This window comes from Dermacentor albipictus, chromosome 9 (assembly GCF_038994185.2).
Source record: "Dermacentor albipictus isolate Rhodes 1998 colony chromosome 9, USDA_Dalb.pri_finalv2, whole genome shotgun sequence".
NCBI lineage: Eukaryota > Metazoa > Arthropoda > Arachnida > Ixodida > Ixodidae > Dermacentor > Dermacentor albipictus.
The window spans coordinates 54,033,544-54,060,148 of NC_091829.1; the positions used below are offsets into that span (position 1 = coordinate 54,033,544).

General features: G+C 45.3%; 1 protein-coding gene across 1 annotated transcript; it reads left to right on the forward strand.

Annotated features, from left to right (window-relative positions):
• The first annotated feature begins 3,820 nt into the window (after window positions 1-3,820).
• LOC139049890 (uncharacterized) lies at window positions 3,821-26,021 on the forward strand. The gene is made up of 4 exons (XM_070525759.1): window positions 3,821-4,165; window positions 4,203-5,355; window positions 12,718-12,942; window positions 16,200-26,021. The coding sequence occupies exons 2-4, from the start codon at window positions 4,598-4,600 to the stop codon at window positions 16,654-16,656; spliced, it is 1,440 nt and encodes a 479-aa protein (XP_070381860.1). The 5' UTR covers window positions 3,821-4,165; window positions 4,203-4,597; the 3' UTR covers window positions 16,657-26,021.
• The last annotated feature ends 584 nt before the right edge of the window (window positions 26,022-26,605 follow it).

Genomic DNA, 26,605 nt, shown 5'->3' on the forward strand with positions numbered 1-26,605 from the left:
ATCCCGACCTTGTCCCGCACCTAGTCGCGGCTCACCTGGCACCTTCGCTTGAAGCTGACGTCAGTGACGTTCTGGGCCACTTAAAAGCTTACTTAGACAAGAAAATGCCGAACGCGTCGACAATCTCCATTGCGTTTCTCCCAGCTGCACTTTCAAGCAACGACTCCTTCCCACATCCACACTCTGAAGATCTCTACGGCAACGACCCAGCTTCCAACGTGTCCAGGCTCCGAAGATTCCTGGAGAGGTCCACCTGGAAGCGGTGGACCGGGAGCTTCTCTTCGAGAACTTCGTCGCTATCACCTGCGGCGACGTTTTTCGACGGCTCCTCCGTTCTACAAGTACCCATAGGCTTATTCAACCTGACGATGCTGCGAGACAAGTGGCTCCGGGACCTGGCCCTCGCAAGGGCCGGTCCTCGAGTTCTCGAGCCCCTGTTCCGTCGCCCGCTGTCTCGCGCGCTCAAGGCCACCAACTTTTTCAACTGCGTGTCGAAACGGACCGCTGAGTCGATGGCGCGGTCTCCGCTTTCGATGCGCGGTCATCGCACCGAACGCGCCGAGTTCCGACTCGACGTGGAAGAAATGGCGGCCTTCTACGTGTCGCTTCAAGCGTACCGCTCTCGCGTCGGAGACGCCGTGGCTGTTCCCGGGAGTCTCTTGAACAGCGACTCCCTCTTCTTGCTGTACTACGTTTACAGCAACTGCTTGACGGCGTCGGGCGACATGGCTGACTCTAAGCGTGCGCTTCCCGTTGGTTCCAGACGGCGCCGCGTGAACTCCGTGGCGGCCATGTTCGGCGGACTCCTCCTTGAAGAGTGTGAGACGATGTCGGACCTCTCTGTGTGCGAGGTGGAGAGCGAAGATAAATTTTAGTTCTTAAGGGGGCTCCCGGGGAGTCATCGCCATTGCCACATCGCCTTCGTCATCACCGGTGTGTACCTGTGATATAAGTAGAGAAGTTGCGAAGAAATGTTGGAGAATTGTGCACTAGAAATGTTGAGCTGTTTACTATATGCCTACGCTCGATACTTAACTGAAGTCAGTCTGACGTGAATCTACTTTATTCTACGGAGAAGATTGCTTCGCGTTAATACTACTATTTTTGCTCATTTCATCGGGTTCGTTAAAGAAAAAGAAACGTTTCAACTGTCATAGTAGCCTGTTTAAAAAAAGACTTTGTACCCGTGTGTCCTGAGGAAGAGAAGGGAAAGGGGTTCGGCCATGTTTCCCTTCGCCTCCCCCTCCCCCAGCATTGTCATCTTTTTTTTTAACTCTCTGTTTTCCTTTTCTATTTCTATTTTTTCCCCTGCCATCCCTTTTCCCCTTTAAACCAAGGTGCCATCCTTGACAAACAAGTGGTTTATTCATTCCCTTCATGCTCGGTAGTACATAACTGCCTTCCAATCACTGATGTGTAGGAGTGTGCTGCCAGCGAGATTTTCGAATGAAGTTTATTACGAATTTGTTGAAAAGAACGACCTTCGAATATCGAATCGAATGGCGGAATATTTCCGCTTTCTCAAAGAGAGAGAGAGAGAGAGAGAAGTAAAAAATAGAAATAGCGCGGAGTCCCTTTGGCAAAAAATGCTTATTTACATATATGTGATGCCGTTCACGCATGACTGTCAGTTCAATCGAGAAGCTTGTAAATGAAAAACAGTTGATTGATCGTATCTGGTGATCGTACATGGAAGTAATGAAACAGAGGAACAGGGCCTCACCGAATGCACCTAGTACAATGCGGTACTCGTCGAAAGAGCCAAGTCGAAGATACAACACCGCATATATATCATTTTAAGGGAGTCCAGACGTGGAGACATTGGCAAAATAAGAAATTGATTTGCCTAAACCAAGACAATTTCGTAGGCTGCCTAATTGCGTGCCATGCTTATTACTAAACGAATGGAAGCTACTGTGACTTGATTATTCCAGACGCTCGCTCGCTCACGAACTGAACTGATGCATCAGCGCAACAACCACGATTCTCTTGCAGCAGAACCGTTCGAATGGAAAGGTTAGTAGAGTTTTTTTTTTATTTTTTCTCCCCCTCTCCCCTTGGTGAATGGCGCGTACCCTCTGTATGAGGCATTTACCAAGAATCTGAAGAGTTAGCGAGATAATTAGCCAAATGTAAGAAAAATTGGCAAATTTTGATTTCATCAAAAGGAGTGTACAATAAAGATGTAGGAATTAAGCGATGCAATTGTTCTGATTCAGTCAGAAACATGCAAACTTGCCTCGGTATATTTCTCGCTGTAGTCGACTACAACGCTTGTGATTAATAAAGAAATACCCGAAGGAAACGTTTATATATATCGAAGTATGCAAAAATCAGAGTGAATGATACTAAAAAAAGGTGTTTTGCGGAATCTTTTTCGGCAATGAGTCGGCAACGCCAGGTAAAACACTGCAAGCGAGATTTACCGTAAGCTATCCATGACTTCGTTTGGAACTTGTACAGGAAGCTATCGCACGATGCGAAACAGAGGTCTATAGATTGCATTTGCTTTACATTACCTGAGTAATATCGCTGCATTCGGGGATCTTGCATGAGTTTTTCTCCTGTGACTGTGCTTTCGAAATTGACTTTGATTCATTGCCGCATAGCCTTCAAAAGAAAGCGAACAGTCGCTTTCCAATTAAGCTTCTTGTTTGCCGTCTTTCCTGCTCTAATCCAACGAATGATGCTTGCTACCTATAAGTAAGTGGTGGCCGAATACACTTACCCAGGAAATCTGCACTCAAAGCCAAAACTCAGCTAGAAGAAAAAAAAAAAGACATTTTTCTGGTGTGATCTCTGTAGGCAATAACGCTCGCACAAGAGGGTTCGACAACACAAAATAGTCAATTCTCGGATCGAATACGAACCCAACTACAAAGTTTCGATTCAAATTCGATTCTTATCCACCCAATTGTAGCAATTGCTACGATTGGGTGGATATTTGATTTGTCCCTTTAATAAGTATGATAAATATCTATTTATTGCGCGAAATAACAAAACTAATAAAACTATACAAATAGGAAGCACTTAAGGTGCTGTAGATAGCGCTGAAGAAATTGAAGAGCATGTATACGTAGCGGTCGCTATGCGGGAGGGGGGGGAGATATGCGTGTACGTTACAGATTGTCGCAGCTATAACTCATCATGCGGATATACTGCGAATGAAACCAACTTTATGTTAACAGCAACGTGAAGAAATTTCCAGCATTCTTTTTGTGCTCTTCCTAATAAATTAATTTGTAATGAACAATTAAATGCAACGCTTTATCAAACTTGCGGCGGGTATGTAAACTTTTGGCGTTAGAACACACGGGAAGACATCAAATTCAATTGTCTCCGCCGCATTATCTCTTGCGTGGCTTTTCTCTCTGCGTTTAACAGAAATCCCGTGAAACGCATGCATTGAAACAAAAAAAGAATAGGAAAAGCCGACCCTGCTTCTCGCTTGTGCGAGCGCATGGGTTCCAGTGTACGCAATAATGCGTTATGCATGTCTTGTAAAAGCACAACCCTTTTGTTATCAGCCGCGCACGCCGACACTTTCACTTTTTGCGCAACCTGCCACTCTTTCCTGTTCACGCGGAAGAAAGCAGCAAGCGCTTTTATCTCCGATTTCATGGTCGTTTCACAGTTCTCGCGCAGCGCTGCGAAGGTCCCGTGGGACGTCATATCAAGCTGTATTACAACTCAGCTATGAGGAAGCATGGTTATCGCTTTTATATATTGCAATATAGCCGTTTTGAATACCGTCCCACATGACCTCTGTGTAGCGTTGCCGGGGCGCTCTGAAACGAACAGTTTTGTGCCTCCTCCATGATGGAACAGTCCGAGATGGTCACTATGTTGTTGTGGCCTCGAAACGTAGCTGATATCACGCCGGTAGGGCGCATTTGCTTTTTATTTACTGACGTCAAAACTTCAGAGCTTCAACTGGAAAACGAAAAACGTAATGGTTCAAAACACGCGCTCTGTAATCCATTGTTGCCGGCAAAAGAGCACCAGGTTGGCCAGGAGGAACCAGTATCTATCGAGGATGACAATAACCGTACCTGTAAGTGTCTATAAGAACTAAGTACTTAGATATAAATGACCAAGCTTGCTTCAAAATTACATTAACTTCAGCAGAGCAAACTTGACAAACTCCGTAAGCAAGATTGGCAAGGTTAGGGTGTCTAGATAGATCTAGACACCATAGCAAGGTACCATACAGCTGGTGCCACCTAGAGGGTACAATGAACAAAGCGCGCATACAGAAACGGCAAGCTACGGGACTGCGGGTGGTGGGACGCGGTTTCTAGGCTGGGCGCCCGTCGTCTCCGTCGCGCTGATCTCTACAGTTCCGCAAACAGCGGCAGAGATGCGGCGCAGGGACAGCCTTCGCGCCGGACCCTTCCGGTAGCAGAACGAGTATGAGCGCCCGGCCCGGGCCCTACCGCGAAGCGGCCACGCCGTGGTGTCAACGAACCCCGTCCCACAGGGTGGACGCTGCGTGACAGCGGCTGCAGCGCGTCTCCGAACGGGAGAGTTAAAAGGGAGGTGACAAACCAAGAAAAAAAAGAAAGCCTGCTGCCGCGCGGCCGGCAAAGCCCGAGGAATGCCGAAACGCAAGACGCCCAAGCCTCTGTACCGCCTGTGCGTTGTCTACGTCGCCGGCGCCATCCACTCGTTGTGCCCGCCGCACGACGACGCAGTCGCCAGCGTCTTCCCGCCGCACGTCAGCGAAGACCTGGTGGACGCGCTGCAGTCGTACAAGCAGTCCAACTTCACGTCGCTGCACCACCTGCTCACGCACCGGCTGCGGCGCGTCAAGCTCAGCTTCATCGACTGTCACCTGCCGATCGACAAGCCGTCGCGGCTGCCCCGGCTCCTGCGCCAGATCGCGGCGCACGGCAAGCAGCTCGCCGAGCTGTCGCTCGTCGGCGCCGTGCACCAGGACGACGCGACGCTGGTCGACGCGCTGGGCAAGCTGCCCCGTCTCCGCCGCCTCACGCTGTGCCTGTGCAACGTCACCGACCGCGTCGTGGTGTCCATCGCCAAGCACTGCAGGGAGCTGTGCGAGCTGAAGCTCTCCGGCCAGCGCATCACGGACGAGAGCCTCTACCTGCTGGTGGCCTGCGAGCAGCTGCGCTCGCTGCTGCTCGAGAGCGACATGTGCTTCGACCCGCGCATCACGGTGTCCTCGTCGTTCCACCTGCTCCGCGGCCTGCCTCAGCTGCAGACGCTCAAGATCCCGTTCCTGACCGAGGCGCTGCTCCTCTTTCCCGCCGGCTGCAAGCTGCCCCTCGTCGAGTACATGGAGCGAAGCCTCAGCCCGCTGCTTCAGTGCACCACTGCGCTGCCGCACATTGTCAGGTATACTGTGCCGTAGTGAAGGAAAGGGGCTTGGTCACAGTCGCTGCACATCGCGTCCTCATCGATGTCTCGTGTGTTTGTGTATGTGTGCGCTTGCGTGCGTGCCATTTCCCTTTATGAATATGCTTAACTTAAAGAATATGCATAAATTGCCACGACTAGGCAGCCTCTGAAGAGTTTGGAAGCTTGATTGTGTTGACGAAATGGTACCGGTTAGGAATTTTTCCCGTCGGTCCGACTGAAAATCAGATGGTGGTGTACAGCCTTGGTTTTAGTAAGCGTGAATGTGTTGGTACAGAGCCTCTAAAGTTCTCTGCGGTAAATTCGTTTGTACTCCAAATCCCTGTTCTTTGTACTTGGTCAGGATGTCACCACATACCTGTTTTTGAGGACCAGTTGCTTTCAAGCACTCTAAAGCACTCTGGCAGCAGCCTTTACATTTGCCTAGTTCAGATCAAGGGCTCAGAACTCATTCGGTTGGTTCATTCAAGTCTTTGCGCTCCATCACGGAGAGTTCTGAGGTGCCCTTGCCTTTGAGCTTCGAATGCAACCGAGATCTGACAAGAGTTCTGGTCACCTGACTTCTTTGATTGCATTACGAGCAGCCGAATGTTTGGCTTGGGCAGGCTTTCTCTGGCTCCAATCAAGACAGGGCTCCACATCACTGCAGTGTGTGTCGGAGTGCAGTAGGAACCAATCAAATGTATCATAAGATGCCATGAAATTCATGTGTTCTTCTCTGACCATGAATGAATGAATGAATGACCATGAATGAAACGCTTGCTTAATGCATACCTTGTGCACTTACAGCACCTCGATAGTTGCTCCTTGTGCCACGTATTGGAATGTTGAAGTTCGACCCGCAAAGTTATAGATTCTTTGCAGCACTGCGGCATATCTACACACTACTTATTGGATTATGTAACCATACTGACATGAGTGGACTTGTGTTCTGAAAGACCAACCACAATATGACTGCACAGTCGCAAACAGAGCAGAGCATTAAAGAGGTGCTGAGAAATGGATGGTCGACTGTGTCAGTGGCACAGCCAATTAAATACAAAACATTCACTTGACAAGCGTTGACGTACGGCCGTTTTGGTGAGACATACTTAACATTGTTTTATGCGCGTTGACGTTTAGTACAAGTGAGTGGACACTCGCAAGTGCTGTGTGTGTCCACTCGCATGTCCTCGTTATCAATGCACTTAAAACAACCTTAAGTAAAACATGCAGTTTTTCATTCATTTCTAATTCTCAGACATATATTTTGTAATCACTTTTGCTATGCTGCAGGGATATGAATGTCCAAGCACTATGATGAGATGGTTGAGTAGGGGTGTGGCAATTGCAGCATGTAGTGTGTTAGTTTGTTCTTCAACAAATATATAGGTGCTCTAAACTTATGTCGTAAATCCTTAGTTTGGTTGTCATATTGATGAAATATGCATTCCATATACTTTCCTCTTTAGCCATTTCCCGAACTGCTCACGTACAATCACCACATAATTATGCTCGACTTGGCCTAGCATACTTGTGTGCCTTATGTGCTAACTAGTAACATTTTCACAAATTAAGGAAGTTGCAAAGTTTTATTACCTGTCTTTCATTGCACCATGAATATATGGAATGGATGACTTATGCAGACTGCTTCTTGCAACACTTTCGTAACTACACTGTAAATAATCAAAATTTGCACAAAATACCTCTAATGATGTAACTATTTTTTATTTATTTATTTGTTTCAACAAGCAAGGAGGTACATGGTTGTGGCGGAAAAACAAGGGGAAAAAAGCTGCGGAGAAGCAGCTTGACTGGCCCCAGGTTCCGTTTACAATGGCAGCGGCAGGGCAGGTGGGAAACGGTAAAAAAAAAAAAAAAAGAGAAGAAAAGAAAAGACAGAAGAGCAAAAACACTAAGGGCAAAAAATCACTAAGTACAACGGTACACAGTCAAGATTGCAGGAACATATCACGCAGATTTTTTGCGGAACAAGTCAACACATCGATATTGCATCTGGTAAGATCATTGAGTAGACTGGGCAGCCAGTGGCATAACATTTGCTGACCATAATTAGTCCGAAGTTGAGGAACACACCAAGTCTCAGGAGCTCGAGTTGTGTAGGGGGTTTCTCGTTTTGTGAGATTAGCGAGAGAGCTGAGGGCACCAATATTTTTCTCATATCTTCTGTAGGTTGACAACAAGCGCAGGTTTATTAGGGCAGGCAATTTAAGGGTTTTAAGCACTCTGAAAAGAGGAGCGGAATGAACGGAACTAGGACATAATTGGTTGACAGCTAAATCCCAATTGAACAAGGCTTGAATGGTAAACCTGAAGTGAGGAATTTTAGGATACCACTTTTTGCTGCATGCACTGCTCTTTATTATTATTATTATTATTATTATTATTATTATTATTATTATTATTATTATTATTATTATTATGCCATCCTGAAAAAGCATTGTGCTGCACAGTTTACTGTCTTCTATAATTACTGGTAAGCAATTGTAGTACTCCTCATAACATATGCGAGTACTTTTCTTCGAAGTAATTATGCTGAGAGGTGTTAAGTGTGTAGATTGAAGATGCATTGAGAGGTTGCTAAAAGCGATGCCAGAGCGATCCTCGAGCTACTCGCCCACCTTTACAGTAACGGGATAACATCTTGTGACACGTTGTAAACGATAAGACGTGATAAGCTTCTTTTTTTCTTTTGACTGTTTTCAAAACCACACTGCTGGGTTAGCTCCTCACTTGTAATATCTTGTGCTGAATAGTTAAGACTCTTGGTGCAGCTGAGGTTCCTCTTCACACACACAAACAAGCTCTGCACCTTCATTAGCCATGCCAAGTTTCTTCAGCTAAAAAAAAATTGCACACATTCTTTTTCTTTAGCTCGCCGCTTTTTAATAAATGCACCATCCCATGCTATCGGTCGGCAGTATAAATGCTATGCACAGCCTCCACCCACACTGCATTTTGGCCTCATCTAAAATGACCACTAGGCACAGTCAGATAGCAGACTACTAATGTCATCTGATTGCAGTTGCACTAACGGCTTGTAGTATAGTCTGTATAAAGTTTAATGTCCCAAACAGTCTAGTCAGCTATCACAGACTTACTAAACATATTGTTCCTGGACCAAAGTTGAAGAACATGAAGCAGGGGAACAGGAAAAAGGAGAGAGGTAGAGGAGCATTAACTGTGAACTGTTTATTAGCAGACAGTTACAAAAATGAAGAAGACTTCCATGCATGCACGGTGCGTCAAATACAGTCGTCTTCGTTTTTGTGTATGTCTGCTAATAAATAAGCCCGTAGTTGGCACTCCTCTGTCTTTCTCCTTTCTTTTCCTGTTCCCATGCTTCATGTTCTTCTACTTTGCACCTGGAACAATATGTATAGCAAGCCTAAGTGCGAACTTGCCCAAGGACAAGTCCTTTAGGAATACCATAAACGCTTTTGAATTGAGCTCCAGATTCATTATGATACGTAAAAGTTCATTGATGTTCACTGAAAGGGCAGTACCGAAGTGGTTTTGCATATCTTTCCTGTCAGAATACCACCACTGCAGCCAACAATCGAAACCACGACATCGAGCTGAGCAGAAGAATGTCATAGCCACTGCGGCTAAAATTTTGCCTAATGATAATGAATGTTTGTAATGTTAATGAATTGATAATGCATGAATGGTGATTTAAACAATCATAACTTGCTTGGAAAACAGATCTGCACCTATTGCAAATGGACAAGCAGGCCAAGCAAAGCAGTTTTTGCAAAAATGCTTGGGTGTAGAAGTGGTGGCATCACCGGGGCCCTGGCACATTCTTGGGGTTTAGTCACCTACTTATCTTGCTGTTTCTGTAGGCGCTTTGTTTTCCCATAGATAATCCTGTACACGTTTGTTTCCCATCTGATTATTTAGCTGTAGTTCGTCTGAGGAAGGGTATTCTCTGCTTTGTCTTTGTGGCAGTGTGTGGGAGATTGTAAAAGGTGATTGCATGGCGTTTTGCAGAATCATTTCACTTACTGGTGAAATCAAGAGTATGACGGAATCCCATTAGGATGGAACTTAATGTGATTAAATATAGAAACATAAGGCTCACGTTTCTGCTCCTACATGGGAGGATTATTAACAATTATATTAAAATGTGACAAAACAGTCACCTAAGTACAGTGACACATACATAGTGTACTGGTGATGAATAATTTTGTGTGGTGCTCCTGCCATAGTTTGCGTGTACGGCATGTTTAAGTGATTATTTCATTGCTTTATAATTTCATTGTGAACAAGGGACCTGTGTGGAAGCCCAAGCATTGAGCTTACTGATTCGTTTGTGGTCAGTGTTTGTCTCCATTTTTCATCATTAGTTACATGGTGTGCTTCCTTAGGTGCAAGTCCTTAGGTCTTGTGCATAACTACGCATTCTCAATGCTGATATATTGCACCTTGAACTCTGCTGCTTTCTTATCTGGTTTCGTTAACATTCCTGTGGAGGGTAGTTAGTGATGGCACATAATTGGTTGCTTGGATGCACTGCTTGGTGCACACTTCATGGGTCAAAGTGAGAGGGGACATGTGAAGGGCATCATCCTCTCAATGGGTCCTGTAGCACGCAGCTTAGCGCATAACTTAATGACTAAGCAGCATGCAAAAACAGCTTTTGTGATGTCATCTGCAATCTTAGCTCAACAGTGTATGTTTCTAAAGGTACCAACCCCATGTTGATTGATTATTTTGCAAATACAGTTGAAACTTGATTTAATGAAGTGATGACCATGCTTGAATTATTTCATTAAATTGGGAAGTTCGCAAAACCAAGAAAGGAATTTTTTGGTCCTTCGAAATGTAAAATTGTAATGTAGTGACATGCGAAAGCTACCGTGGTGTTGTATTTGCCGCTAATCCAGCCATCTGTCGCATAAACCATGAAATAATAAAAGCAACCACCGTCGCCCCTACCGAGGCGTTGTTAAATTGGCTGTTCCATGCATGGGCACAGTCTGCAGCCTCGTCAAAATAAAGCTGGGGGGGGTGACCGTCGCGCCTAAATGTTTTAACGTGATAGCTTTAGAGGACAGGTACTAAGGATAACCCATCTGGGCATCCAAAGGAGAAAGAAGTCATCGCTTTATTTTTACTTACTTATTTCAGGATAAACTTAGTTCAATCGAGTTCGGCCTAGTTTGTTTCGTTAATTCAGGTTTATGGTAACATTGAACCCTATGGGTACCTGCCGGGGAATGGAAACTTCTTCGTTAGATCGGGAACTTCGTAAAGTCAGGTTTCGATAGAGCAAGGTTTTACCTAGAGTGCCGGTCTATTTCAGCTATGGAAGTAGATAGGGATATGGTGAAAAGTTGAGCTGAAGCCCTGTAAAAGTACACCCACAACAAAGAAAGTGCCTGCTGAACAGAAAATTAACACACCCACTGTGGTGTGGGTCATGGGTAGTTCGCAGCAGTTACACTCCATTTGTGGCTGTGCAGGGTTTTCCTGCAATGCGTAAACAACATATTTGCTAGAAATCAACAGAGAGGAAAAGTTCTTGTTGCTTCTGATTTGACACGTAGCACCATCTCTTTGCGCCTTGAGAAAGTTTCAAAGGAGCACACAACCCCCTGGTGACTCGCCCATGGGTCACGACGCACCGGAAGCATATGACAAGTGATCCACTGATGGGTCATCATGCGCATAAATTGAGACTTCAAGAACTGCTGCTGGAGCAAAGATACTTTGAAACCCTTCGTATCATATACTTGAAACTTTCGTATCGGCTCTGCATTTTCAGTGCAAAATAATGAAATGGGGATTTAGCCTTCATTACCTCTTTCAGTTGTCAATCCATTAACATGAAATTAGCAAAATTTAAGTTTTGAAAGAATGCCTGATCTGACAAACTGATTTGATGTTTCTCATTAGTTCCCCTTTAATTCCTGTAGTGCCATAAGTATTGCTTGTGCAGCACTACAGTCCCATCCCCTCCCTAGGGTGGGGAGATTTGGAACACAGTGGTGCATGTATATAGTGAAAGCATCGAAGTAGAATTGCCGTACATGTTTAATACACTGCTTCCGATGCACAAGGGAAAGTGTCTTTTTAAAAGCAGTAACCATTATACGGATCACAGATGGGCCTAGTGTGGCGTAGTTTCTTTGCATGTCATCAAAAATGGCTCTGAGCAGGAGCACAAAAGAAAGAGAGAGTTTCTTGGTGGGTATCAAGGTCATGACTGTTTTTCTTGCAAGGAAGATGTTCTAACCCCTGCATGATATCAATTTCATCAAAGTGGTGGAATGGTACATGTAGTAAGGTGCCACTTAGCACAATGCTTCACCGAGGGCAAGCCTGGCATTGCAAGCATTAGAAATGCTACATGCGGCACTCAAAAGTAAGATGGCAATGATATGCACCACTTTGCTCATGCGTCACAGAGGGCTAGAGCCTGCCATTGTAAGCATAGGATTGCTACGTGCAGCAGTGAAAAGGTGAATTCCTTTGCATATGCACGTAGGTTTCTTGTGGGATGAATAAAAACCTGAAACACTTGACAGAGGTCACGTTTATAAATGAGCAGTCTCTTCACATTGAAATTAAGGTGTCAACGGGTTGTAAATAATGTTACCACATTGTGAAGGGCTTGCGTAAGCGCATTTGTCAGGGAAACATGGCTTTCCCTCGGCTATTGCCATTACATCTCTATCATTTTGAAAAGCAAAGAATGTCATAGTCCTTATAGGTTTTGTAATTGGACGTTTTTTGGTGCTGCTGTTAGTGGGGGGACTGGGGAAGGGAAAGGTGGAGAGGAAGGTTCATATTGTCATCTGCTGGCACTGCCAAGTGAACAACTGTGCTCGAATGGGGGCAGAAAGAACGGGCCCATTGTTGCATTTTCTGTAACGCCGCTCACCACTATGTGCATGCCACCTTTCAATGGGCGTGAAATGCAAAATTGCCGGCATACCGTGCATTGGGTGCATGTTAAAGAACTCCAGGTGGTCAAAATTAATCCAGAGTTCCGCATAACGGTGTGCCTCATAATGAAATTGTGGTATTGGCTCGAAAAACCCCAGAATTTCATTTTGATCATGCACATGTTTTAGCCTGGCCATGCATATGTGCGGCAAAAGTGGGACAGATATGGCTCCCCAACGCTTTCAGAAAAATAAACAGTGGAATGACCTATCTATGTTTTGAAGAGTGATGCAGCATGGCAAACTGCTTTAGCTAAAATCTTAGCGGCAAAGCATTGCTTACTTTGACAGGCATCTTGAACGGTTTCCGAACAAACTTTTTAACTGCCTCTGCAGTAGTTGGAGGCAGTTGGACTAAATGCTCCCATCTCTCTCTCTGCATGTGCAGCATCTGCCCTCTGCTGACGCGTGTCAGTCTCATCCTGACGGGCCAGGAGGGAATCCTGCCACTCGGCCTTCTAAAGTCGCTGACTGATCTCACCCTACGAGTCATTTCAAACACGTCGGAGATCTTCTTTCGCCGGCAAGTGGAGCCTGTCCTCAAGATGGTTGGGCCTCACCTAAAGACACTTACCCTGTCCCTGCCTGACTTGGATGTTGCTGCCATCAGCGAGTGAGTCTTGATCGCATGCATGGCGCCCAGATGTGTTAAGTTAGTATTGGCAGTCTAAAAGGCCCCTCATAACAAAAAAAGTTTAGCAGCATGTTACATTCTTGAAACACACGAAGGTGAAAGCCTGCTGCACACTTGGTAATGCGCCGTCTCGCATCGTCGCCTTGCTGCTTTTGCAGTCGGCTTCTCCGGCTCATTTTCGACGCTTAGCTGCGGTTTTGCGGACTCATATGGTGGGTTAGACTCGCGCAACAATGTTTCCCTTCGACTTTATGTTGCATCCTCTCAGCAGGGGATTGAAACGCATGCTGTTCTGTGTGTTGTATTGGTGATTTCTATGAATGTGTGCAGTGTTCGCTTCACTTTGCCGAGCGCTTGTAGCCTCAGCCTTATCGGGGGTATGAGCCATGGCATTTTTTTGCTTGCTTATGGGGGTGCGAGCCATTGAGGTGGTCATGTGGTTTTTTGGTACCACTCGTCTAGATGCCACATTTATGTACATTGTATGCGTGATTCCAATGAATGTATGCACTATACGCTTCACTTTGCTGAGTGCTTGTAGTCTTTGCATGATGAGAGGGATGAGCCATTGCTGATGACGATAGTTTTTGTTCCGTTGGACTAGATGACACATTTTTGAGGCCATCAACTCATCGAGGGTATGAGCCACTTAAGACTTTCGCCTCAATAAGTATAGATGTGTTAGTGAATTATCTGTCTACAGTACCAAAAGGGCGACTCATATTGTAAAATGAGGCCTTACAAGCCAGAAAAGATGCAAAGACAGCAGAAGTGCGGCGACACTGTTCAGCTTTCACACCAGCTAGTCATAAATTCACTGATTTTAAAGGCATCTTCTCTGTCCTAGTCGGCTTTTTATTGGCAAAGATGTATACTATTGAACAAAAAAATAGTGAAAACACCTACTGAAAAGGATAGGTTCCAAGTGTGGTTTATAGAATACCCTGTGCAAAGTGTGGCTATTTTTATATCGGGCACTTTTCTATAAAATGTTCATACAATGCATGAATGGCGTTACAAATAGGAATGTTGTCTCCAATGCACTTGTGGTGGCTACTACGCATGAGATTGACCGGGCCATGGCAAGTAATCACAAAAGAAATAAACTGGAATTCCCGCCAGTATCTAGAATCTCTCCTTATCCAAACTGCGAGAAAAATGCCGATTTGGAATGATGGCAATCTTCCACCTGAATATGAACTTAAGCTCGCTCTTTCGAGCAGCTTATTTTCTGTGGACAAGGCTTCGTACGGGAGCAGAAAGGCGTTAGAAGTTTTCAACTTATCCTTTCTGGTTGTTGAACATGTTTTCTCCTGACCAGATGAGATATCATCAAACCATCGATGGCAAGGATGGGACTACATGGTATTCAAAAGGAGCCAAAGGCTTAACAAGTGTTCAGATTATTTACTGTGCCACAACAACCCAAACATTTGAAAATCGAAGAAATAGAAGTTCGGCTAGAATTTTCTTTTAAGGCAAAGCTTTCTTTGCCTCTTACTTCGACTTTCCCGCTGCAGCTGCTGCTGTCGCTGCTGTCTGGCACACCGTATCGGGGGAGGAGTTCAGAGCACTTGTGTACATGACAGGAGCGAGGCAGAAAGGGAAGATGATGCGAGAAACCCATTTGGACCTTTGTACTGAATCGAATGTGCACAATGCCCTCTGGAGCTCCCTGCACACTGCCATATTAGCCTCTTCAGAATTGCAGAAGTTGCAACACTTACGTGCAAGTCCAAAGGAAAGCTAGATATCATGATAGAAGGGGGGAGAGGAGGCGGAGAATGGGTTGAACTGTTGCTGTCTTTCTTGAAACAAGTTAGTAACAGCCTTGCCAGTTTTCACTCGTAGTTCCTATGCGAGGGGGAATCGGGAGATGACGACGTAAGAAGGCAAGGAAACGCTACCACTTGTGGGCAGACGGGATAAATTTAAGTTCAAGGTACAGAACACATTTCTGCTATTTCTGAAGAAAGCACCTTGCAAATTTATCAAGTGGGCAACTTACGCAGGGTATGCAGAAGTAGAGCTGCATTAAAGCGCACCGTAGGGTCTAAGCCGCACTGCGAAAGCGGTCATACGTCAAGTGAACACTTCTGTGCCTGCCGCGGTAGCTGTGCAGCTATAGCATTGCTCTAGGTCGTGGGTTCAGTCCTGACTGCAGCATCCCCATTTCGACAGGAGTGAAATACAAAAAGTGACCAACCCTTACCCTAACGGATAAATGGGGGTAAGCTAAGCTCGTTTTGTGTGCAGCTGCGTTCATCACCTTTAAGTAACTCACAGGTAGCGACGCTGGATTGCTTCGACCTCCTGCACCCTCAGCTCGGGATCTTCTCGTTGCTGTTGGGTTGCCTGGGCTCGGGTGGCTCTAACGGCTGGATTGGCGCGCCGATGGCAAACCCTTTCACGGGCGAGTTCTCGCCGCCGCCTGTCGAAGGCTGCCAGTTTCTCAGGGGAACGCACAACGCGTGGCTGTCCCATCTTTTTTTTTCAAAGAAGGAATTGAACGGAAACGAAGCCAGCACAGTGCATGCGAAACCTTTTCCGGCCCTTTCCCTCCCCAGCGGAAGCAAAACGGCTCTGATTGGTTGCCCGCGTGGCGTGGGCACAAGCCTATGTAGCTGGAGTTCTTGCTAATGACTTGCACTTCGTAGCCAGCACAGTTGTCAACTCATCAAACTGCCTTTTCTCGCAGATGCGCTGCTCTGGGAGCAACTGGGTTTTTTTTTTGCACGACCACAACGCCACCAAAACTTGTGAGCCCAATACAAGCTTCGCTTGAAAATGCTAGTTTACTTGGATGTGGGTGTGCATTAAAGAACACTGGGGTGTCAAAATTAATCTGGAGTTTGACACTGCAGCGCACCTCATAATCCGATCGTGGTTATTCAATAGAAGCCCAACACTTCTGCGTCTCTTCTTGTGGGCTGCGATCCAGCCTACTTCACTACTTCTTGCACGATCTTGTACTACTTCATGGGTGATTTCCTCACCCTCCACCTCTACAACATCCTGCTTGCCAAATTTTTGGTCCCATGTGGTTATGAAATGGGAAAAATAAACATTGCGCTCTTTATCTCTCTGTTATTATGAGGTGTGTCTTCAAAATTTCTGTGGGAATATATCTTGTTCATCGAAAGAGACCGCACTTGCCTCCACTGTGTTTGCAGTTATGAAAAAGGTGTTGTGGGCTTCCCTTAAAAAAAAAAAATTGCTGCCTTCTTGCCATGCAGGCATTGTCCGGTGCTGATGGACCTGGAGATGGAAGACCTGCGAACACTGATCCTGTCGGACCAGCCATCCATTCTGCAACACACCCACTTCAGGCGGCTACAGCGGCTCAAGTTCTTCCCTCATGAGATGAACACCGTCACGCCAGAGCAGCTCTTTGGGATGCTGCGCAACGGTGGCAAACTGACAGAGGCGTGCCTGGGATGGTGCCAGCTGACGGATGCCTCTCTGGAGGCTCTTGTTGCTTCCGGAACCTTTGCCAACCTTCGCGAGTTTGAGCTAAACGAAGTGGAGTATGTGTCGGGTGCGGGATTGCGATCACTTGTGGCAGCAGACAGCGACCTGGCCTCTCTGACTGTCTTTGGCTGCGACTACGTTACGCGAGCCGACATTGAGCAGCTGCGGGAGCAGGTGGCTCAGCAGAACCTGGACCTCGTGATTCGATATTTTGAGCTCTGAGACCAAACGTCTGTGGGTGCGGATGTTGTGAGAGTGTGGGTGCCTGTGGATGTGGTGGTGAATTGTGTGTGGCCTGTTGTTCTGGAGTGGAGTGACCGTGCCGGACTTGACCTGTTTGAAGAATGAGTGTCGAGGGCAGATTGGGCTTTGGCTCAAGGTTGTTGCAATTCCGGCACCAGCGCAGCTGTTTCTGTACAGCACCACCTACGACAGGCACAGGTAGAGAGAACACAGCACATGTTAGCACATGTCGCGCGATCTCATTGATTGTCCCTGCTGTAAGTGGTGCTGTTTAAGATGCTTCGTTACGAACTTGCCCAGTTTGTAACTGCAATATGTTTCCTAAGCTGTGGAAGTCACGTGTTGCAGTGGGAAATGTTGGTGCAGCTTGGGAGCCGCATCAATTTCAGCCAGGGGTCAGCCTAGCGATCAGAAGCCGCCATCAGTTTGCAGTGTCTGGGCACAGTCAAGCAGAATTTGGCTGTTGTGCTCCAGTGATTAGGTTCGTGAGCTGGCTGGTGCACCTTATTGGTGACTGTCTGGTGAAAGCAAGCATGAATGCTGCGCATAAGTTGTCAGATTTGTGCTAATGATCTCGCGAGCTTGGTTTGTTGCTTTTATAGGGAGGCATTTTTGAACACAACAAGGTATTCAAAGTTGATTGCTAGTTACAGGGTGTCTAGCAACCTTGAAAAGCTGGAAAATTCGGGGAAATTTTGGGCACCTAGAAAAGTCAAGGAATTGTGATGAGGGAAGCTTTTTCTTAAAGAAGTGAAGTCAGAGAAAAATGGCAGAGTTCACATTGTAAATTCATGTAGGTCAGTTATCCTGCAAACCTTTTATTTTATTTTCAGCACTACAAGTCAGCTTTCCCGCACAATAATTCTTTCCTCTATTGCCTTATCAAGAAGGAATAATTCTTAAGTTATTTGCAGCACTGGCTTTTGACCTGATGCTTATGAATTTTTAACTCCTGCATGCTTTCACAACCTTCTGAACCTTCTGATGTGGCAAGGTTGTTTACACGCAGGGCTTGCCATGCAGGGAAGCACGTGGTATTTGTATTTAGGGATGGAGCAGTTGAAGTGGCAGGAGCGAAACTGGCCCGTAGGGTACATGCCAACACGAGCCGTTTTTAATGCGAATAGCTTCTTGGTATCGTCAGACCAGTTTTGTTTCCGGCTATCTAGCTATTCATTATCCCACAAGAAGTGTGGGCTGATCTTGAGGATAGTGCAGTCAAGATAGTGCAGTCTTAAGAATGTGGGATGATCCCAAATTTGGTACAGGTTAAAAATGTGGGCTGTGCGCATATAGGTACGCGCTGCTCTTCAGTGAACCTCTTTGACGCTAACCTAGGTATCTGCCACTGGTTCTGTGCCGCTCTTCAATGAACCTGTTTGACTCCAACTTGGGTCACTGTGCGTGTTGCAACCACGTGTGCATAGGCTTCACAACGCCGCCACCAGATGGCACAGCGAGTCCAGAGGGAAATGCGAGAGAGGAACCCAGTGTGCTTCTGATGCATTTCGACTATTCGCACACTTTGATCGTCATTGTAGGCGAGTTTTGCCCAAATTTTTTGGTTTGGGCTAATGCCACGTAGCTGTTGCATAGTAGCCAATAAAAACATGCTTTTATTACCGCCAGCATTTATTAGCACAACAAATCTGGTGGGTTGTGCTTTGGCAGATGCAGTGTGACAACATGCTGAAGGACAGTAAGTAGAGGAAGAGGCAGACAGAACTACATCACTAATGCATTGTTGCACTATTAAAAACCGGTTGTAATAATATGTCTTCATTGGCTACTACACGGCTGCTATGTGGCATAAACTCAATCTGCTGCGAGGAGGCCGGCGCCGCAAACATAAACATCCGCTCGTTGTGCAGATGCCCACGGCGGCGGCGGAATCGGATCCACTACAGTCGCCATCAAACAACGGCACCCCTCTGAGTTTGTTTATGGGTAGTACAGTGGGCGCAGGTCTTCGGTGAGACTAAGCAGCGTGTATGTACGAGAAGTTAGATGGTTGGTGTTATGCTTACTTTATCGTAAAACAAATTTGAAAGGTCAGCTTCATTGAGCCAAAATTTTGTTGAAGCAAAACAAGCCCGAAGTATGGTTCGTTGTGGCGAGAACTTTGGTGCATTGGCTTCTAGTGCTAGCTGAGGGGGAATGAGAATTATTTTGTTGAAGCGGCGTTCATTATAGTAGGGTTCAACTATCGAATGCACTGTCACTGGTATTCTTAGGTGGACCACAACAATGTGCAACTTACAGCTTAACACTCTACATTTTTGTGTTTGTTGCATTCCAAAGCAGTTTAAGCCAGTTTGTTTAAGACTACAAATGTCAGATAAAAGGACAGGGGACAAAGCTAGAGTTTCTATTGAAAAAAGGCACCCTGGCCTCAATGTTTGCTTTTTGCTTTGACACAAGAAGTGCAGAAAAAAGAAAGAAAAAAATTGGTGCAGGACTCATCCATGACGATTGTTTTTCAAAAGCATTTGTGCAACACTTTATTCATCTTCCATTGCAGCTGAATTAGTGGAGTGTGACGGTGCACCACTTTGGCTTTGTCACTTTTGCAGCTAAACAAACTGCAGGTCTGTTTAGCTGCACATGTGAGCTGCTCATGTCTGTTGATATTGTGGCAGCATGGCAGTGGCAATGATCTTGGTTATGTGTGACAGAACATACTCTCGCGGTTCACTGGGAGCTTGGGGTTTATAAATCATGGAAATGCAAATCATGTCACACTTATTCCGCACCTGTTCTTAACTGATGCCGTGGAGCCAAAGATAGGTTCTCGCTTGCGATGGTACAGACTCAGGTTTGATTCCTTATTGGGGCTAGATATTTTTTTTTATTCGGTCATCCTATTGAGGTCACATATACAGTGATGAGCAAGGTAGGGTAGCTGTAGAAATGCCCCCGCATTTAATAAAATGAAGGCCTATAGTAGCACATTTCAAAGCACCTGGGATTGACGGTTGGGTTCTCTTCTGAACTGTTGGAATTAGAATCGGTGGTTCCTGACTTTTTTGAAGAAGGCCGGTTTAGGAGTTTTCGTGAGTGTTCTTTGTACATAATTGCTGTTCTATTCAGACTCATCACAGCACAATCACGAATGCGGTAGATCCCGATTTTAAAGGTAGAAATTTTGAATGGTCTGCGATGTTTTGCTTGAGTAGATAGCCTGCTTGTATCACGTCGCAAGTGATAATTTAGCCACATAACGTTTTGCAGACTTGCCCGCAGAACTTTGTGGAAGCTGACAAAGCCCCGTCTTTTGTGGTATACGGATCATGTCCATCTCAGGTACACTACCACATAGGTCCTCTTGCTCAAGTGCAAAATGGATCTCCGACTTGGGTGCTTGAAGCACGAAATATATATTAAAAATATGATCTTGTCTTTTTTTTTCATTTCGGTAGTTTACACATGTTGTGGGCAGGTGCATGTAACAATATTATACAGCTAAAATTTCTTGCCGCTGTGTGTCCCACTTGACAAAGCCCTTTACTTTCGGTGGCTGGCTTGCCTTCTGTGATAGCAGGGATGTTAAAAAGTTTAGGTGTTGCATTGTAGTTTTGGGAACTCTGTTGTTGCTTTGCAACGACCAAGCTACAGAAGTTTCGTTTGCATGCTTTGTACAAAGTTAGTACAGACATGCTGCTGCTCTCTCTGATTTAATTTGCACAGCATGGCTGGAGGCCATCTTTCTCTTGAACGAATTCTTCCTCTCTCTCTTGTACGCTTCGTGGTCGCTCTGTACACCACTGCACCATGGTCACTTGGTGCAGTGGATGGTAAGAATAACATTGAAGAAAAAAAACCCTTGGTTAATGTAGTGCTGCTGGCAATGTACATTACATGTTGCATGCAACTTGGCAAATATTGTTCTTTACCTTGCCGCAAAAGCTCACTTGGGACATGTCATGAGAACACTAAAGGAACGACCATTGCAGATTTTACTGTGCCAAACAGTTGGGTGCCATTTCTACGTGTCTGCAAGTCCATTGCACTTGGGTGTGTTTGCATGCGATGATGCTGATATCAATGTCGAATGGCACATTGTCCAACTCCCACTCCTGTCCAAGCAGGAAAACATCTTCAAAGGTGCAGAGTTTGGTGGAACTTGATGAAGCAGAAGTTATTTTCTCGTATCAGCTTGCCGTCCTGCTGGAAGAAAACAGATGCGAGTTTATTGAAGCCGTTGCACAAAGCAACTAACGCATCATTGAAGCTTGCCTGAGATGTGCATATGGGGCCAATGGGGTGTGGACAAGTTGAAGAGGCAATTGAAGGGCTGTGATTGATGAAGTACCACTGCAAAGATGATGGGAAAGGGGCTGGTGTAGGTAGTACCCAAATTGTCTAATAGCACTGTCACACACATTCGAAAGGCACTGGAATCGATAGTCTATCAAATAAATGACAAAGTATGCGCTGCCCGTTACGGGCAGTTTCAATGGCAGTCTAGTCAATAGCCTATCGAGTCGGACGAGTTATGCAGAACTGTATCGAGATCTAGAAGGCCGACGAGCGGTAGAGACAGGCGCGCCCTCATCAATAGTGTCTTTACAGTGGCGAGTGGTTAGCCACGCACCTGATGAAAAAGAATAACAGGCAACTGTTTACTCTGTAGAAAAACTAATTTATTTTCTTTCGGCAACTAGTGCCAGTCCCACCTCATGACAAATACACTGTCCCCAGCAGCCCCAATATTGCCAGAGCATTAAAAAGAGACCAACAAAAATCGGCACAATATGTGCAAATGTGAGCACTGTGTAACTAAATATAGTACATTATTTCAGTATGTTGTTTAAACGCCTTACAGCAATGAAAATATGGCACTTAGCTATTTAGAATAACTGTTAGGGCTGTTCAGATTCGGCGATGCGGAATGTGACATTCAGCGGAGGCATCACAAACGCTTGGTGTTAGATTGCGAAAACATTTTGACTGCTGCCGAGTTTGTTCCTTTGACTTGATCGGCTTTATAGCCACTGAAAAGTACCCGGGTATTAGTTAAGTGCTTGAGTTACAATATCAAAGAGTGAGTAGCTTGGTGCGGCATACTCGACTCAAGGTTGTCATGAGTTTATTGATGAAGCGCGAGACTGTGCGAAAGGCTGTTAGATTTTTCTTGTCCCTGGTGTAAGCTAGAGAATTTCCCTCCAGATTAGCTTCTTCTGGATTACCCGATGCTTTCGACATTGTGAGAAAAATTATGTTTAATATTTGGTTGCTGTCTTGTGATGTTCTTTTAGCCGAGAGAGAGAGAGAAAAACATTTATTCGGACCATCGAGGTGGTTGCTCTTGAGGTCGAGTGGGTGGTGTCCTCATTCCAGGACTCCACTGGCCATGGCTGCTCGACGTACTTGCTGGACGAGAGCTAGCCAAATTCTTGCTGCCATGGTCAGGAAATTTTGAAGGTTTTGCTGACACCCTGTGATAGGATGACGTGTGTAGTAGGAGCTTTGCACTATGACAACGAGTAAGACGCTGAGATTAAAGAATGTGGTGTACATAACACAGGCATAATATGTATATGTAGTGTATATAATGAGAGCATTGAGCTGTCAAGTTGAGGGCAAGCGGCAAGACGCCAGTGGAACTTTGTAGCTAGCAGATTCTGGTTCAAGAAGCATTGGCATTCGATGCCAGTGCGTGCCACAGCATTAAAAACAAAATGAAGCATGGACTATGTGCGAAACCTAACACTTCACGTGGGGTGAAGTGTCTGCACTATTAAGGCGTGGTGAATGGCAGATGTTACTTTAAGCCAAGCTTATAGCAGTTTTGTGCAGGTTCTTGCGCCTGCTAGTCTTGCTTTATGCCATTGCCACACTTTCCTGGTTTCAGGTCTGCAGGCCGTATTTGAATACCTTGTAGGTTATGTGGACATAGTGTACTCTTGTGGTTCACTGGGTGCTTGGGGTTTATTAATCATGGGAACACAAGCACACATTGAGTGCATTTGGTGATGGATGCATTGTGTTCCAAATTTTCGCGACTTCATTTATGTCGGTCTTAATTAGTGTCACACAGTAACTTGAGTGTCTGCAGTAAAATTCATTATACTTGCTAAAGGTTATAATGGGACCGTAGTGCAGTTGCCCTCATGATTGCCAGCTAGTGTTGAGCAGTTTGTCACTGTCAGTGTATTGAAAAGTGCGATGACTGCTCCACACTGGAGAGGGGCTGAAGTGCAAGTTTACTGCTTTGCAGTGTAAAATGGTACAGACAGACAGACAGACAACGAACTTTATTTAGTCCTGAGGAGCTACTTTCAGGACCTCCTAACGGGAGGCCATTGTAGCCGCTGGCCGCGCCCACGTAAAGGACAGAACGCCGTGACGCTCCGCTCTTTCCTGGGCCCTCTGGATAGCCTGGGCTTGCTTTCGGAGTACCGGGCTTCTAATGGCCTCCTCCCACTCGGCTTCGCTGGAGAGGAAGTCGTTAGTAGGTTTATTAATTACTTTCACTGCGTTATATTCATGTGTCCATGTTGTCAATTCTTAACTATGTCTTGTGCATACTTTCGAAAAGGGTGCTATTAGGGGTTTATCATAGCACTATTCAGAACATTGTTCGTTGGGTTTGCCACTCATGCATTGGTTCTCGTTGGTAGCAGCGGTCATCCAAAAGCCAAACATACGAACGCTGTCTCTCCACACTGCAGTCAGTTTGTGGCTTCAGTGCATTCGTAGAATGAGAGAAGGCACGTTACAGGTCAAATGAATGTAAAGCAATGATTTGTGGTGGGGAAGGCTGTGGCCTTGTGCCGTGGCAGCTTGAAACGTTCACTTGATCGCTAAAATGCTGATGTAGAGTTGGTACTTAGTTCGACAGCCTGTTTCTCAACAGACCGCAGACATAGTATGGGCACTCGACATTTGTTAAGTTTGATTACAGCTGAGAATGCCATTAAGCAACCTCTACAGCGAGGTTTTATTTCATCTAGGTAAATTGTAGGAGAGCGAAGGAGTTGCTGACTTTTGGCTGCATACGCGTGGTGTTGCGGTGAACGCTCACACGTGCGAGTTGTCTTTTCAAAGGCTGACTGTGTTGTAAAAAGATCTCTGAACAATATGCCCAGTGTGGCAGGTAGTGTCGATAGCGTTAGCATGCATGGGCTAAATATGTAGTGTTGCGTAATATACAGGCCATTTCTGCAGTGTATTACTATGTACTGCCTTTGTCAAAAGTATATAGGCTAGTTTGCGCCTTCACCATACTTTATGTTGTTTGGCACTGATGGTGCCGTTGCTGTGGTACTTCTGACACTTGAGACCTCTGGATGGTGAGTGCAAGAGCTTTTTTAATTCTACACTGCATAGAAAGTTTTGCCTGCAGTGAGCATGGTGATTGTGGGCAACATCCTTATAGCCTGTATACTTTTGACAAAGACTACGTGTGCAAGGCACTATTGTGTTTTGGTGCTTGTAATGAGGTGTGAACATGTATGTCAAGTGGAACCATAGGTTTTTGATGTGACTGGAGCCGTTGCTGATCTTGTCATCACAGAAAAGCAGATAGACATTTTGTGTAGTGGTGTATAGTATCGTGTCATGCAAGGGATGAGCTGGGGAGGATGCTTCGGACAGTGCTTTTGCACGTGCGTGTACTTGAGCGTGTTGGAAGTGTGTTGTTTTCATGTCTTTCATGCGGTGCTTGTGCGAATCTTGTTAATACTGTTAGCACTGTTTTGTGCATACGAGGAACCAAAAGTCTATATTTAAATTGCCGGTGCATCAAGTGTCTTGACATGTAAGGAGTTCTTATTTTCCCATGTTTCCCTCCCCCTTCTTTCTTTTTTTTCTCCATTTCACCCTTGGTTAGCATACATGAATATAGCTTCATCATAAATGTGGTCACTGAGAATTAGTGTCGCAGCTTTAAGCTTCAATGCTTGTCAGTGCACCAGAAGAAGACACGTCGCCAGAGTACAAGTACGGGCAACGTTAAATTGCTGTCTGTGTTTACGATTTTGTTAGGAAGCTGCCTGCATGCAACGAATGTTAACACACACAGGGTGTATTTTCCGTAGCACCAAAAAATTTATGATTTGTGAACTTTAGGGGGTTTTTTCCCGAAATTTTCCATTTTTAAAGCTTCTTTACTATTGTAATGCCAGCAGTGAGATTGTGCTTTTACTTATTTGCGCCTAGTTTAGAGCAGAAATTGTTCAGAAAGAACACAAACATAGTCACCTGCAGATTTATTGTAGCCTCATTTTTAGGAATTGGCCATTAAATGGAGTTATCCATGCAGCAGTGCCATCAACTTAGAGCACCAATATATAATGGCCACTGAAATTTGAATTTCTGTTTTGTGAATATTTCAGATGCACTTCATAACTGTTTGTGGTGGCAGTAATTCTAGTTGTGAATATAGTATGGACCATTGGCAGCATGCCTACAGAGCAAAACTGGCGAATCTTTAACAGCGAACATGTATTAGCATTTTTTACCAAATTTTTGTAGTTTTGCCTAACGTCAGTGGCGCAGCCAGGTGGTGTGGAGGGAGGAGGAGAGGGAGGGGGCATAATGGGCGCTGGCCCCTGCCTCCAAAATTTGTGTTAGTATGCGACCGCCCAGTCTCCTCTCACTCCCCGTCCCCAGTCAAGTGCACACTCTCTTCCCCCCCATCTCCGAAAAAAATTTCAACGAAACTGGCTAAGACTGTAGTAGTCTTCAAATTTTAAGGTTGCGAAGCTTGCTGCTTGGTGTGCGGCGATGGTCACTTTTGAGCTGCCCGATCTTTGAAGAAAGTCAGCTTTTGAGATGGCTTTCTTCCTTTGATAGGATTATTGCTGACAAAGTTTAACACTATAATAACTGGCCACATTACATTCAGAACGCATTCCTAAATTTGTTGCCATGCATGCACTTGTTCACAAAACTACAGAAAAGAAGGTATTGCTACACATGCAGGCCAGCAACCGTTTTAATTACTGCTGTCTGTGCTCTGTAAAGTCTGCAACATCTACTAGACAGACCCGCATTGAGTACATATAGATTCTGCTGTATATTCTGTAGTTTATCTTTATTGGTTTCTGGAGCATTGACGCTGGTCTTAGTAACCGGTAAAAATTGCTCGGCATATGTCGGTAATAATCTGACTTGAATTGGAAATGGGCATGCTTCCTGATTTGTTTGATTGCAGCGAGTTTCGGGGTTCTTTAGGGAAGACAGCTACAGGTGCAATGCTGCTTTGTTCCGTAGCAGCGAGTCTTAATTTTTGGTTTGCTGTCCCTTGATGGCTCTTGATGTGTGCGGCAATGAAAGTTTGTGATTAGAGCTGTTGCCTTCATTTCCAGATTAAACTGTTATAGTGGTTTGCACTGTCACCTGCTTGTTTCATGGCCGTGACATTTAGATGATGTAATAGAGACGTCTTGAGTGAATCTCACTTTCTATTTGCCATTAGAGCTTGAATACTTGCACCCTTCCCCCATGTATATGTGACAAATGGCATGTGTTCATGAGGTGCAGCTGGTTCAAGCTTACACTTTGAACAACAGTGAACAACATTGAACAACTAACTGGATTGCATATTGAACTGACCTTGTTTGCAGTTTTGCAATTGCTTTTTGAAGACACTTGTGTTGCCAGTGTTTACTTGGTGCATAAGAAAATCTTAGCCATAATGCTGTTCCCCTGAGAGAACTTTTCAACGCAGTTACTTAAAATTATAGGCTTAAACATCCTGAAACTTGCACTGTATCTTATGAGGGATGCTGTATTGGAGGGCTTGGGGTTAATTGGACCACCTGGCATTCCTTAATGGGCACATAAATCCAAGTCCACGAGCATTCTTGCATTTTGCCCCCGATTGAAATGTTCCTAGCATTACCGATAATTGAAGTCACGACCTTGCACTTAACAGCAGAATGTCGTAGTCACTGAGCTGCAAGGATGCTCGACACTTGGG